Raw genomic sequence first — 16,681 nt, forward strand, 5'->3', positions numbered from 1 at the left:
ATTTGTTTTCATATTTTTGGGGGCTTTTCAATATTATAAATGTAGCTAGATAGCACCAAAATTGATTTGACATTAGATTATGAAAGCACATGATTTTTGTAGGGTTGAGAATGAGTCTTACATTGATGGAAAGAGAAACTTTGCAAGATTTATAAAAAGTTTGGCTACTCCCCATATGGCCAATTGATTTTATAGTGAAATCTCAACTTTCTTGGTGGTATCAGAGTAGGTTGGCCCATGAGTGAAGTCCAACGTCCATGCGTGCTTCATGTATCCACGTCACGTGTTAGTTTGAAAAGCCGTCACACGTGAATGTGCATATTGAGAAAGAATCACATATTAATGCGAGGTCTGTTACACATAAGAAGACGTGTTGAGAAAGAATTTCCCATTAATGGGAGGAGAGCCCTTACAAGAGTTTATACGAAGTTAAACTACTTCCAATATTGCTAATTAATTTTACAATAGAACCTCGATTTTTTTCAAAAAATATATATAACATGACATAATTCGACAACGCAATTTTGTCACGCATGTTCGATCTATAACAATTAAAAGGTACAAGGACTTATCTTTAAAGAACCTTGAAATTTATTAATGGGTCCCTATATATTCTGATGCAGTCTCATTTGTCAAAAAATCCTAGTACCACGTCAAGATCAGAGAAAAATCTTCATTGTTTCACACAACATAATTTGGAAAGCCTGTGTCCTTGCCCATGTCTGATTCTTCATGTTTGTGTTTTGCTCATGAAATACGAATAATTTTAATTAATTATGAAGCGTGCGGAAGATGCATGATAATTAACTATATATAAAGCGACACAATCATATGATTTGGTGATCACGTACATCATTGAACACACATGCCGAATATTAATTAGGATTAGTCAAGATTACAAACTAATTATTTGAGATATTGATTCGCAAGCGATTATGAGTTTACTCCAAGTTCCTCACTTATGTGTCCCTTTTTTTTTCTTTTTTCTTTTTTTGTGAGATTACACTTATAGGTTTGTCTCTTTTTCCTCAAAACAAATAAATATGATGTGCGTCATATATACATTGGTGAATTATTCTCTGAGAATTTAAGCTTTGAGGTTAGCAGTTGTCTAACATGTTTTGTTAAGTTAAAAGTAAAAACAAATTGATTATCAAATGACTTTTTAAGTTTTGATAAGACTCATGGTAAGTTAACCGCAATGTTCCAAAAATTGGCCTAGTCGGACGCCTAAGCGCTAGGCGGTGGCCAGACGTAGGGATTAAGCCATAATCGAGAGGAAAATCGAGAAAGGGATTAGGCGGACGCTGAGGCGGCTCTAGGCGGCCTAGACAAGTGATTAGGCATCTTAGGCGATTTATTCTGATTATTTTATAATTCGAAATCATTTTTTTCCTGCTTTTCAATCTTGAGAAATGATGAATGGAGAGTTATAGTTTTTGCACTTTTTAGTTCCAACGAAGAAGAAGAGATCGTGGAAGAAGAACGAAGAGTTTCTCTCTCTCATTCCCAACCCGACCAGTCGACCTCCCAACTTTCACCAATTTTTTGTTTTGTTTTTGTAACTATTGTCCAATTAAGCTGTGCCACCTTGCTTGCTAGTTAACATGGGCTGATTGTCTGGCGCCCCTGCTTACCTTCTATGTGACCCACTTTGCCAATGTTTTTTAGATCACGCATTTGATACTGTTATTTCTCTTAAAATTCTATAAATTCATACAAGTCTCGAAAAATATTCTTTAAAGTACTACGGACTTATAATTACTTGTAATGTGGACTCGTAATCACTTGGATTTTCATATCATACAATCACTAACTTAGGCTCCTTCTAAATGTCCGACTACCATCTAGTGATTTTTAGAACAATGGTTGAACCTCGTTATAGCTAAGACTTGTTAACAAATTAGTTCAATCATCCCCGATCGTAATCGATCCAAAACACATTTCAAGTGGTAATTCACGCAATCATGTGATATTGCAAGCGAACAAGTTAGAGAATTCTCTTCCGCAATTCCGAATACAACCCTATCACTCTCGCTGAAACTACAAAACCTGCCAAAGCTCACGAGCCTTGGCACTGTCCATGATATAATGCAGCTCGTGTTGAATCAATTCTAATAATGCATGCCTTCCCGTTAGGAAAAAGAGGGATCACGAAAAGATTCCGGATTAGAGAACAAAAACTTAAGCGGCTAAACGCGTCAAAAATCTGTCTTAACAGCGACCCCCCGCCAATCCCACTTTGCCACCTGTGATCTACACGGTTTTAAGGGCTGCCACATCATCAGTGCACTCACTCTTTGTGCTCTTTTGCTAAAGAGTCAGAGCTCGGTTTGCGGCCTTGGACTCGTGGACTGATTGACGTGGCCTTTTCTGACGTCGGTTAGTTCACTTAATTAAAAAGATTTACATGATACGAATATACTGTTATCGTGTTTTCCGTTAATGTTGTAAACTCATATATGTCGTCGTAATATCGACTCTACATTTGTATTGTACGAGTCGCTCTCTTAATTAAGATTAGATTACAAACTATGAAAAATAAGAAAAATTGAATCGAGACATATTAGGGCAGCTCCAAGCTAACAAGTATTCCATCTTTGCAAGGAACATTTATCGTACGCAGCCTTATCATTACTTTGTAAATAGACTGTATCTACGACTCATATTGTGACCTTTCAATCACAAATGAGCAATTTTTCCATTGTGCGAAGACTCACCCTCCATTTTGCAATGATCGAAATGAGAATGTTTGTTGTACGCAACCTTATCTATTCCTTTGCATAATAATTGTTTTCACAACCCAAATTAAAAAAATGAAAAATAAATTATAAAATACAAGACTAAAGCAATCCATGACTTACTGAATTATTATATTTTTGGTTTCAGAAGTGGGGGTCAAATTCTGTATTGTCGTAGCTCTTGTATTTTTAGTTTTAGACAAAAACTTTCGTGATTCTTTTGAATAAACATTTTAATATTGTTGACGCGTTGTACATTTTTATATGTTATTTAAAGACAAAATTCTAGAATGTTTATTGACTGCCCTTTGATTCAAATCTAATTAGTGTGGATTTTTATTGATTACAGCTAGATTTTCTCTTAATTGGGAAATTAAAGTTGCACTAGTCTTTTTCTTTCATAAAATTTCTTGGACAATTTAAGAGGAGGATATAAAGGTTTCAAGACTTCCAACTTGAAGTCATACCATAAGATTTTCTAATTAATTTGCTTCATTTTGATTTTTAGGTACTAAATTTTATAATTTTGTGGTGTTCATCTTAAATTGAATATCAATTGTTTTTTCTACATTGTGGCAAATTGAACAATTTAATAAAAATCAACGCGTAAATTACTAATCTTGATTCACTTGGATATTAGGTTTTCTTGTTCTAGCAAATCACGTGAAGTGTAGTGACAAGACCACACCGTTATAAGTAAGCATCAAACTCATCAAAATACATTAGAACATGAAACCTCCACAAGAGAGAGTGAGAGAGAGTGAGAGAGAGATCAAAAGTCTAAATACACAATAGATTTTTAGCGTGTTCAGAATAAATATATTACAACATATGTTATTATATAAATGAAGAAACATTTCATTATACTTGTACAATAATATATGATGGACCGCCTCGTATTTAAGGCATATTGAAAAACTCTCCAAACCCACATACTCTCTCACTCACTCGCTCATTCCCTCCTCTTTCTTCGACACCAATATATATACCTGCTTAAAACCCAACAAATGCACCAAAATTCTCAACCCTCGCTCTCTCAGACTCTCTCACATAATCTTCCCCGCACCCAATAAATAAAAATAAAAAATAAAGAAAAACAAAAATGCAGCAGCACACACAACTCTGCCTTGTGACTCCCCTCTCTCTGTTCTTTATCTTCTTCTCGTCTCTCAATGTAAGCCATCTAAATTTCTACCCAGTAACAGTAATCCAATTTTTTTATTTATTTCGTACCGTTTATGAATTAATTCATACTATTGATTAATTTTTGTACTGCATTGTTTCTGGCTACTTTAATTTTACTTGTTCCGACCGATTTGCCATTGTTATGACACAATGCAGGTTGCTATCGCCGCCGCAGGCGGCAGCTCCGGTGCAACCGAAAACCCATTTTCGCCAAAGGCCTATCTGGTTCGTTACTGGAACAAAGAGGTCCAGAACGATGCTGAGAAGCCATCGTTTTTGCTCTCGAAGGCCTCACCATTGGACGCGGTGGGCTCGGCGGCCTTCGCGAAGCTAGCGGCTCAGAACGGCCTCTCGACTCGGCTGCCTGAGTTCTGCTCCGCAGCCAATCTTCTCTGCTTCCCCGATTTGGCACAGAGCCTAGAAAAGCACGACAAGGACGCGAATTTCGCGGTCTATTCAGACAAAAACTTCACCAATTACGGCACCGATCGGCTTGCCGGAGTCGACTCGTTCAAAAACTACTCGCTCGGCGAGAACCTCCCAGTCGACTCGTTCCGGCGGTACAGCCGCGACTCGGTCAACCACAAGGACCAGTTCACCAGCTACGCCAACGACGGGAACGTGGTGGACCAGAGCTTCAACGGCTACGCCGCCGGAGCCACCGGCGGCTCCGGCGATTTCAAGAAGTACGCCGACTCGGTGAACGTTCCCCACCTCGGATTCAACTCGTACTCGGACGATTCAAACGGGCGGTCCCACGGGTTCACGGGCTACAGTGAGAACGCCAACGCTGGCGACCAATCGTTCACTAGCTACTCCAAAAACGGCAATGGGGCCCCGAACGAGTTCACGGGCTACGGAACTAACGCCAATGTCGTCGGGTCCGGGTTCACGGCTTACGGCCAATCCGGGAACGGAGCAAACGACAAGTTCAATAATTACGGAAACGACCAGAATGATCCGGCGAACAATTTCAAGAGCTACGGCGACGGAGGCAATGCCGGAGTCGAGACATTCACCAGCTACAGAGAAAGAGCCAATGTCGGCGACGACTCGTTTCAGTCGTACGCCAAGAACTCCAACGGCGAGAAGATGGATTTCACGAGTTACGGCAAGTCGTTCAATATCGGGTCGGATAAGTTCACCGGGTACGGGAAGGGAGCGAGGGGGCAGGATATCGGGTTCAAGATCTACGGCGTGAACACGACTTTCAAGGACTACGCCAAGAAGGAGACCGTAAGTTTCAAAAGCTACACCAAGGCCGGCGCCAGCTCCGTAAAAGCGGCGCCGGCTAGCGGCAGTATGGTGAAAAAATGGGTGGAGCCGGGCAAATTCTTCCGGCAGTCGATGCTCAAGAAAGGAGTCGTGATGCCAATGCCCGACATTCAAGATAAAATGCCCAAAAGGTCGTTTCTGCCCCGGACAATTCTCTCCAAATTACCATTTGCCACTTCCAAAATTGCCTCCCTCAAGCAAATCTTCCACGCGGCGGATAACTCGACGATGGAGAAGATCATCGTCGACGCCCTGCAGGAATGCGAGCGAGCCCCCAGCGCCGGCGAGACGAAGCGCTGCGTCGGGTCCGCGGAGGACATGATTGACTTCGCCACCACCGTCCTGGGCCGAAACATCGTCGTCCGGAGCACCGAGAACGTCAACGGGGCGAAGCACGACGTGATGATCGGATCGGTGAAGGGAATCAACGGCGGGAAAGTCACGCAGTCGGTGTCGTGCCACCAGAGCTTGTTCCCTTACCTACTCTATTACTGTCACTCTGTTCCAAAAGTTCGGGTATACGAAGCGGATCTTCTGGACCCGGTTTCGAAGGCCAAGATCAACCACGGTGTTGCCATCTGTCACTTGGACACGTCTGCCTGGAGTCCGACTCATGGGTCTTTTTTGGCATTGGGCTCGGGTCCTGGTCGGATCGAAGTCTGCCACTGGATCTTCCAGAATGATATGACTTGGACTATTGCTGACTGATGATGATGATGACGTGGAGGGTTAGCCCGTTTGGTTAATTTGGGTTCGAACCTGTGGCTAAGAAAGGTTAGCCCCATGGCTCGACCTCGAGTTTTTTTCTTACTTTTTTTTTTTAATTTTTTTTTATTTTTACATTTGGAATATGTCTTGATTATGATATATGATCCTTGATAAATGTTTATGTGTTGCTTCCCCAATAATTGGAAGCCAAATTAATGGAGCAATGGGTTTAATCAATATATTATTACTAATTGTTTATTATTGCATTATTGTTTTTAGCTTTATATTAATTTTTTAAATAATTTGGTTAATTGGTGCTTTGTCCATTTTAATTTGAATATTAATAAATTCCAGTTGAAAAAGCAAAATGAAATTGCAATTTAGTTATATAAGCGATACTAAAGGAGATATTCAAACGCATAATTTTTAGACTTCAAGCGCTAAAAAGAATGTGTATAATTAACTGCGAGTGTTGAGAAAAATGCCAAAGATCGTAGCTACTCGTCTTATTGTAAGTAATTAAGAAAATATTTAATTTCAAATGCAGATGGCTAAAATGCGATAGATTTGAAAATGAAGTGGCAATGTAGTACTAGCCAGTGGCATACAAAATGTGTTTGGCGTACATATATATATATATATATAACGAAAGGCGGAGGTCAATTCGGCCGTGTGGGTAAAAGATGAGGTGGTCCAAAGGGCCGTGTGGGTAAATTGTGGGAATGAGAAAGGCTTATGACCCATGAGGGACAGCAGTTGTCGGCGGCACCGTCCTTTTTTTTGTTTATTCGGAAGAATCCATAAGAGTTACGCCGATTTTTATTTTTATCTTTGATAATGAAAATTAATAAAAATGGTCTTTGAATATGTTTTCTGTAAATTATTTTAGTTATTCATGAAAAATATATCAATAAGAGTTGTTTTAACAAAAATACCTTTAAAAGATGGTCGCTGTGCCATTCTTTAAGTGATAATTTAACGAAGATATTGATAGATTTTTTATGAAATTAACAAAATGATTTACTAAGGGACAATTGTTACATCCCACATCGCCCAAGAGTGAGGATCTTGTAAGCCTTATATGTATATTCTCATATCTACCTAGCATGAGGCCTTTTGGAAGCTCACTAGTTTAAGGTTCCATCGAAACTCTGAAGTTAAGCGAGTAGCACGCGAGAGCAATCCCATGATGGGTGACCCATTGTGATGTTCTCGTGTGAGTTCCCAGAAACAAAACCGTGAGGGCGTGGTCAAGGCCTAAAGCGGACAATATCGTGCTATGGTGGAGTTGAGTCCGGGATGTGGTGGAGGTCCGGGCCAGGATGTGACAATTTGGTATCATAGCCAATTCATGGCCAGATGTGTGCCGACGAGAACGTCGGGCTCCTAAGGGGGGTGGATTGCTACATCCCACATCGCCTAGGGGTGAGGATCTTGTAAGCCTTATATGTATATTCTCATCTCTACCTAGCATGAGGCCTTTTGGGAACTTACTGGCTTTGGGTTCCATCGGAACTCCGAAGTTAAGCGAGTAGCGCGCGAGAGCAATCCCATGATGGATGACCCATTAGGAAGTTCTCGTGTGAATTCCTACAAACAAAATCGTGATGGCGTGGTCGGGGTCTAAAGCGGACAATATCGTGCTACAGTGGAGTTGAGCCCAAGATGTGGTGGGGGCCTGGGCGGGGATGTGACAACAAATTCAGAAACCAATTGAAAGTTATGCAGATTTCATTGACCATTTCGAATAAAAAGCCTTCACAATTTAATGAAGAATATTTGGCTACTCAAAGAAGAGTAGCAGCTCCTACTCAAAAATCTTAGTGTTTTAGTTACAGAGTTTTGTGCTTGTGATTAGAACCATTCATACTATGAATCACACTGTAAAGATCATCTATGCAAAAAAACTAAATTAAAACTAAGGACGTTAAGTCAATCTATTGTAGCAGATACATAGACGGTTCGTAATGTTTTTACCAATACCATTTATTTGTTTTTAAACATTTTGATGACTAAACGACCTTATTTTTAAAGAAAAACTAATAAAAATGGCTTTAAAACTTTGAGTTTTAACAATAAGGACAACATAAAGGGTAAAGTGAATAGTACTAGAATTGACTTTTAGTGTAAAAATATGGTTTTTTTGTTAAAGTGAACAGTACCAAGAGTTTTTCGTTAAAGTTCCATATTTTTAATTGATTTTTGTAGAGGCGATCTTTATAGGGTGATTTATAATTTGAACGATTCTAATTATAAATACGATGTTCTATAAATTGACAACGAACAATTTTAAGAAATTTTAAGTAGAAGTTCCTACTCATCTTTAAGTAGCCAACTATTATTCTAATTTAACCCCCAAAAATATTACTGGATGAGCAAGGATGTCTAGAAAACTTGGGAAGGTTGCATACAACACACAACTAGCGGACATGCTGGGTGAGTGTGCGTAATACGTATGTATCTATTTTTTTAGTGTTTGTTTTTAACCTTTTTGGGAAATTTTTGGGAAATTTGTTTCATATTTTGTTTTATATGTACATTGTATGATTTATTAATTTGACATTTAAAATAAACAAAAATTATAGAATTTGGCATTACAGCTAGCATCCAGTTCAACTGACATCCCTTTTCTCAGACGCTGCATTGCAGTGTCCATTTCCTAGTTCTTTATTTTTTTCATCACTCACACGCCTTCTATGCTTCATTCTTCGAGCAACTATTTATTTTTATGTTTAGATTCAGACACTACAATGCAGTGTTCGTTTCCCCTGTCCTATTTTTCTTGTATTGCATTTTGATTCAGAAACTACAACGCAGTGTCTGTTTCCTAGTTTTGTTTGTTTTTTTTTTTTTTTACTACATTTTGATTAAGACATGGCAATGCAATGTTCGTTTCGTGGGTCTGTTTTTCTATTTTTACATTTTGATTCAGACACTACAATGCAGTGTCTGTTTCCTGGTTCTGTTTTTCTATTTTTACATTTTGATTCAGACACTACAATGCAGTGTTCGTTTCCTACTTCTATTTGTTTTTTCTTTTTCTTTTTAACGTTTTGATTTAGACACTGCAATGCAGTGTCCATTTCATGGTTCTGTTTTTACATTTATATTCAGACGCTTCATTGCGTTGTTCGTTTCCTGGTTCTCTTCTTCTTCCTATAATCTTTTCCACATCTCATGGAGTCTCTTTCTTGACCCATAAAATTACTTATTAAAAACAAACTATAAATTTCATATCACAGAACAAAAGGAGATAGAGCCCATCAAATTAATCAAAACGTAAAAAGATTTCAAACCCAAAGGAAGAAAATATCAAAACCCATAAAATTCATCCCCCGCAGATCCTAGTCACGGCTTTACCCGTTTTGGGCTCAACAAGAAAGCCTTGCCGGTGAAAGGGGCGAGGCGTATGTATTGAAATTAAAGCTTTTTGGGTTTGATTTCGGGTCTTTTTTCTCTTGCAGGTGGTAGCGGTGGTGTGGCATCGTCAAAGAGTCCTACCAAAAACAAGTTGCTAGATTGGGAGTGGGAGAAGGTTGAGAGAGATCGATGTGGTGTCCTAGTGGGGGAAGACGGAGCGCACATGGACGGTTTGACTGCAGATTTCATAGATTTGCTTAACGGTTGGTTATGGGGTGGAGGAGAAAGGTTGGGCGGCATGTAGTCACAATTTTTTTTTTGAAAAAATGAGAAAGATGGAGAGAATGGTAAAATTTTGACTATTGATAATGCCTTAAGAGCAAGTCCACCCCTAAAAAAATGCGCCAGCACCCAGCCTATTTAATCCACTCAGTGAACAGTGATAGGCCAAATGCATCTCCACCCCTAACAAAAAATAGCCTAATCAATTTTATTAAGATATTATTATTTTTTATTATAAAATAATAATAAAAATATTATGCTCGGACTTGTTCCCCACCCTTTCATCTAAAGCCTTTTTTTCCTAGCCCTTTTATCCTCATAACCACCGTCATATAGCTCGGCAAGTCCTGGTCCAGCGGCAAGCGAACTTGTCAACAAAAGCAGTCTCAATCCTGGTCCACTACATTGGGTAGAAGCGTAGATGGTCGGATTCCAAGATGAAATTCCAAAAGTGAAGGCATGAATGGGTGTGTGGATGATCTGAGTTGTTTAGGTGTTGTTCCTGGAGGTACACGTCTAGTTTCTTATTTTAGGATGAGATTTGAATACGGCAGGGTGATGGATGAAGGGTGTTATTGGGGTTTCTTATTTTGGTGGTGAACGCCCCCACGACCAACACTGTCCCAGCCGCCGAGCACGGGATTGCTCACGTTAGATGCCCTGGCTGTTGGGTCTGTCGATTCTAGGCCGGTCTCTTGCCTGGCTTGGGCTGGGTGCCAACCTATTAGGCTGGGGTGGAGTGATTTGGTTAGGGGCCGGCCTATTTTGGGTGCTTGGTGCCAGGCAATCCACTCCCGGTGGACTTGCTCTAAAGCCCATGTAGCATTTATTCTTGACCTGTACCTAATTAATAAAAATATATCACTAATTAAGTTTAGAACAAAAATATATCACTGATATGTTTCTACATAGTAAAGTTTTTATGATCTTTAGCTAAATTACCTTAAAAAGAAAAGTATGCGGTTTAATATTGACTGCCATAATTTAGGATGAAGGCCTTTAATTTTTTATAAATGTTGAATCATTATCCATTTGAAATTAGGTTTGAAAAATCGTTAAATGTGTAATGTTGACGTTGATGCGCAACAACTCTTCATATGATAGAAGGCGAAAGTATGGCGGATATACTTCATCAAGTTTCAAGATCAATTAGAATTAGGAATGGCAATGGTTCGATTTGATGATGGAAATGCTATATTTACCCTCATAACCACGAAAATTAACCATATCCATAACCGTAAATTAACCATCGAGGATTATCCATAACCATATCCACCGGGTAATGGATTTTCAATCGGTTATCGATTATATCCATCTTCATAAAAAATAAAAAAAATAAAAAATTATATTCATCCGATTGATGCACTATAAATTTTAGTAGATACTAATTCCATCATTAAATAGCAACATCCAATTACAAAAAACATAACAATATATTTGAAGCTGTTCATAGTAAGCCAATATGATAAATTGGTCCAACAAAAAAGAAAAGGAGGACAAAAGCAAATACGAAAGGAAGACAAAACAAATTGATTCAATTAATTAATTTCTTGATAGTGAGACCTCATGAAGAGAGATGAATCTGATAAACTTGGAACATTTGATAATTGATATATAAAATGATTCAATGAATTAATTTGGTTGAGTATAACAATAAGAGTGTTGAATTGATGAGGTTGTTGATATGCCCCATGCATAATGTTTGGTGCATAATAAAGATAATATAGGGTTTGATGCATGCATAATGAATTAGTATAGTGAGGGTTCGGTAAATTGAATAAAATTATATTATATATCAAATACACACACACACACACACACAATATATTCGGGTCAGATTCGAGGACGGATATGAATTGGGGACCCCTATAACCATATCCAAAACCATAACCGAATAAAGTTCACGGTTTTTCCCCATATCCATACCATACCTGAATTTTCATATCCAAATCTAATCCATTCGGATGGTTATTCACGGTTATCGAGTTTAACGGTTAGAATTGTCATCCCTAATTAGAATTTAGAAGTGGACAATATGATAATGCTAGTTACATCAATGTTTATGTCACAAATCAGTAAATTGTATGATGGGACATTAACAAAAAAATAAGTATATTAATTAACGTTAAATAATAATTCAATTATCAATTGAAATGAATCCGAAATTTTTAGAACAAATTTACAAATAATGTGATGTATCATCAATTAAAAATAAGCACGTTAATCAATACTTAAGTAATAATTCAATCATCAATAATAACATTATATGATTTAAATAGAATTATTATTAGCACTTCAAATTCATCATTCTACATTCTAAACTTTTTATATTTAAAAAGAAAAATACAATTTTAAAGAATGTAAAATGAAAAATTTTAAGTGCTAATAATATTTTTCTTTATAAAATATAATTTAAAACTCTTTAAACACGTCTTATTTTTAACAAAATATCCAAGACGAAAATATCGCATCCATAATTCACCTTGGATCCTGAAGTTTGAATCATAGCGATTCATTTTCAAGCATGTCAAATCAATCATGTGTCTTGAATTGGATATCATCATTGTCAATGTTATTGAGATCAGTGTCAATCTTATTGACGAGGTATCAATAATGTATGAATATATCTTTCAAATCCATGCACAGTTAACTGTATTATAGAAATTAAAAAAAAAATTTAATGAAAAGCTCTTGATACTGTTTATTTTAACGAAAACTTATATTTTTACATTAAAAAATCAATCATGGTACTATTTATTTTATCCTTTATTTTGTCCTTATCGTTAAAACTCAAAGTTTTCAAGCCATTTTCATTAGTTTTCCTAAATTAAAATTCATGAACGTTTTTGGAAAAAGGATCCTCGCCAGATCCTTTTTTGAGAGATCCTGTGATCGTGGTCATTCATTGTACATCGTGCAGTCAATTTTCGTTAAGTACTATTTATATTTAATTTTAAATTTTAAATTTCAAATGATTTCTGGGCGCACGATGTACGATAAACGGCCACGATCACGAAATCCCCAGGAAAAGGATCCGGCAATGATCCTTTTCCCATTTTTGCAGATAGTGTTCTAAAAGTTTCCGTCTAGAGCTGTTTAGGTACTAATTGGCTGATTACCACCACAATTAATCTTTAAGCGTTTAAAAAATAAGAAAATTCATCTAGACTTGTCGAGGCACCTGTCTAGATCGCGATTCTCAGGTAGTATGCTAAAGAGACTAAATTTGTAGACTAAATTTTGGAAACTAAAGAATATGAAAGTTGATAATTAGTTTATTATTTGAAACATTGATAAACGTGTTTATTCCTATTTGTAACATATAATTTAATTTACAAATTTAATTTTTCTAGAAAATTGATACCTTCCAGGCCGATCTGCTTTTCAGTTTCCACACATGCACAAAAAGTACGGTTCTTGGGTTCCATCGATTAGGGTTTATACTTATAGGAGCTTTAAAGGAGGAGGATGGGATTTTCTCAACTACCTAGCTGCTGGTGCTAGTACATAGGTGGACTGGACCACTGACAAGACAAACCAAGACCATCACTACTTGCCATACATTTGGTAGCAACGATATGAAGCAAGAGTCCTACAGGTTTAGGGAGGAAGCTCTGCATTTCCTTTCCCACCATATCATAAAACCAATGCCCAGTTTTCGGCCATGATATCAGACCAACCACTCTCTGCCCGTCATAAATTTCCAACACACATATGGTGAAGAAAATTTATTTTCGGAAATTTTATAGTACTCCAGAGTATTTCTTTGAGAATTTTTAACCGTATTTTGATTATTTATCATATACCGAAAAATCCCTATTATCTTCCCTTTTCCCCTCTTTTTCACTTAAAATATACGTACACTCTTGTAAGATCTATTCTACTTTGTGTTTCAATGATCGGACCTGTCTAATTTGTAGTTGCAGACGTCTTTCCTCAAAACTCATAACATAAATAGGTTTTTTGGTTGCGTAAACGCAAAATGCTGCAAGATGGCGATGGGTGAAGATCACGTTGTTGCTAGGGTGCTGCAACAGTGCTTTGAAGTGTGAAGAGAAGTTGTTGCAGGGTGAAAACTACTTTTATGGCTTTTGATTTTTGAGTTGTTGGGTCAGTCTCAGCAGATTCTCAGGACGCGGAGCGAATTAAATGCAACTAGCTAACTGCATGTAGCAGACACCCCCCCCCCCCCCCAATAACTCTCTGGTGTTCAATTGTGATGACTAAGCAGTTGACGCCGCAAACCCTAGCTCAGGAATATATTAGAATGCGAATCAAGAGTAAATTGCATACGATAGACGTTATCGACTCTCGCAAAGCAGAGAATCTTGTTGGTTTTAAGTCGCAAATCAATTGCTAAAGATGAAGAGGTTCAATATATTTTAAGCTTTTATACTAAGTTTTTATCCCTCTATGTCATATATTCTCACTATTTCCCTTTATGAAAAAAACTCTTGAGCCCGAATGTGTAGACAACGTCTTAAATTAAGTAAAACGTTTATCTATAGCTTATAATCATTTTTATTACAACATTTTTCTTAAATAGAATTTCTTAGCTCATGAGACTTAACATGTAAATAACTTGCTACAATACAAAATATAAATTGTGAACTTATTTAGTGACAATAGATGGATTGGCAAAATGTCTTTAAGCTCTTATGCTTAAATTCTATCCTTAATGTGGAAAATCGCGAAACATAATATTTGTTTTTCTTTTAAATACAACGATATTCTACTCTTTGAAAAGAAAGAGAGATTTATGTAGCTGATATTTTACTTGCTCAAAGTCAAAAGACAATCCTAAAATGGTATGTTTTTCCCAACTCCAAGTATGTTAATTGGATTCTTGATCAAATGGTTAAAAGGGCGGTCAACAAATTTACGATTGTATGTATACTTAACACCAAATATAATTTAATTAGGATTAGCTTCTATTTGCAAAAGCAAATTAATGAAAACATGGTGTGTCCTTATCCAAGAGGCATTGCAATTTCCAAATGAGTAGATGAGGATATAAAGTTATAAACAACGTTTAAAAGCTTAAAATTATTTCAATATTAGTAGATGAGGATATAAAGTTATAAGCAATGTTTAAAATCTTAAAATTATTTCAATATTGAGTTGTTAGAAAGGTGTTAAGGAGACTAAAAAAAGGGATTTTCCATGAACTTTATCATCTCACAGTTTAACGTTAATTTATTTTTGTTTTCATGATGACATGTTTTTTAGATTAAAACAGCTACGTGTTTCAAAATGAGGATATCATTAAAGTTAAGCATAGTGCTTAATGTGCAATCAAGTTCGAATTGGAAGGGAAAATTTGACCAATAACATCACCATAGATGAAAATGACCTACTTTGATCAAATGCATGCTTTTATTCAAGTATTTTGGCTATAACAATTAACATGGTGTTTACCAAATGAATGGTTTACTGTTTATAGTTCCAAACTTTCAACAATGAGAAAAGTTTTTTGACAAGACGAGATTTAAACTGTGAACATTTACGATAGGGTATTCAAATTTGTGTGCCATGAGGCGTACTACAATAGCTTTTTTTTTTTTTTTTTTGGTAAAAAAAAAAGTTTAGGAGGAGATTTGTTACTCTCACCACCAACGGCATTGCCAGAAGAACTTATGCATGGCATCTAGTTGTCATCTGCCACCAATATGGATTTACATAGAAATTTACAGATCACGCACAAACAAGAACTAACGGCATGACTTGAACCTTGGTGAGGTGACACAGAAAGCATGACCTTACCAACTTAGCCAACCCTCTTCGACCTGCAATAGCTAATTTGAGAATATTACAAGCTTAGGGTTTACTTGGAAGTTAAGCCCAAATTCCCCTATTTTACATTAAAAATGAACTTAATTAAGTAATTACAAGTAATACACGTTATTGGCCCAACTAAGTACTGATTTGGTACTGAGGTGCTTTTATAAAAAATGGAGCTTTAATGAAAATGGCTTGGACTAAGTTTATTTTAAACAAAAACCATCATATAACCTTTTTTAATATAAAAAGCTTGAAATTTAATAAAAAGCACAAAATATAATATAATAAAAACAAAAACTAAAGTCTCATAAGTAGGAAATGAGCCCACATGCAAAACCAAAACTTTTTATTCCAACCACTGCCCCTGACGGAAACTCCATTCCGTCAGTCCAATTCCATCAGAAAATTGAATTTATTATTTTAATTATTAATTGATTAGCACTATAATTAGGCATATATATATAGATATATAAGTATATCCACGACAAAATAGCATATTAAATTTCAAGTACACCAATCTCTCCCATTTCTCAAACACACCGTAGAAAGCAATGGGAGCAACTTCACTCGATTTTTTTTTCTTACTCAAACATTCCTTCATTTAACCCGATCTCCGACACAACCTGAAAACGAAATCGAAACCGAGAGAGAAAAGTGTGTGTCGTGTACCAGAGGTTTGTCAGGTCTTTTTGAGCACGGCACAAATTGCTTCCCTCTGCATCTCCTCTCTGCTTTTGGTTTGAATGCATGTGATGTGAGAAGTTCTTCCTTCCTTCCTCATCCTACGTGCTATCTTTTACTAATTAAATTTAGAACCCAGCCAACATCTTCCTCATTTGCTTGCCATATCCATATACTCTTTTACTTGCAGAACATTAATCATATGTAACTAAAATTGAATTGATTAAATCTCGATTGGTCTCAACTCTTAAGGGAAATTGGGCCAGGTTATGTCTTTTATTTTTTGGGGTGATGGGGCTTGAGTGGAGGTTCAGCTACATTAATGACGTGCATAAAAATTTGTAAAAGAAATAGAGGAACTAAAATGAGAAAGAATGATAGCTTATTTACTAATTTATAAATTAGTAAGAAATAGAGGAATTGAATTAAGAAGGATTTAGAATGAGAAAGATTCAAAATCATGTTAAATGCTTATTGAAATATTTATAGAATCAAAGTAAGATTAATATAAATTTCATATAAGCTATTCATAAGTTAAACACTAACTATTTCTTAAACACTCTCTCTCTCTCTCTCTCTCACTATTTTTAAACTGATTATTTAAAAAATAAATAAATGAACACATGTACTACAGTATGTCTGAAACTATACTCTGACTATTTATGAAA

The 16,681-nt window shown here is 36.6% G+C and overlaps 1 protein-coding gene across 1 annotated transcript; it reads left to right on the top strand.

Annotated features, from left to right (window-relative positions):
• The first annotated feature begins 3,465 nt into the window (after positions 1-3,465).
• Positions 3,466-6,146, top strand: LOC137737625 (polygalacturonase 1 beta-like protein 2). Its single transcript, XM_068477161.2, has 2 exons — positions 3,466-3,915; positions 4,083-6,146. The coding sequence occupies exons 1-2, from the start codon at positions 3,844-3,846 to the stop codon at positions 5,907-5,909; spliced, it is 1,899 nt and encodes a 632-aa protein (XP_068333262.2). The 5' UTR covers positions 3,466-3,843; the 3' UTR covers positions 5,910-6,146.
• Positions 6,147-16,681: the final 10,535 nt, after the last annotated feature.

Source organism: Pyrus communis, chromosome 13 (genome assembly GCF_041283825.1).
Source record: "Pyrus communis isolate YQ-2024b chromosome 13, ASM4128382v1, whole genome shotgun sequence".
NCBI lineage: Eukaryota > Viridiplantae > Streptophyta > Magnoliopsida > Rosales > Rosaceae > Pyrus > Pyrus communis.

Coding starts and splice junctions, on each gene's coding strand:
- LOC137737625 (XM_068477161.2), top strand. CDS start 3,844: ATGCAGCAGCACACACAACTCTGCCTTGTGACTCCCCTCTCTCTGTTC. Junction 3,916..4,082: donor TCTTCTTCTCGTCTCTCAAT/GTAAGCCATCTA, acceptor GACACAATGCAG/GTTGCTATCGCCGCCGCAGG.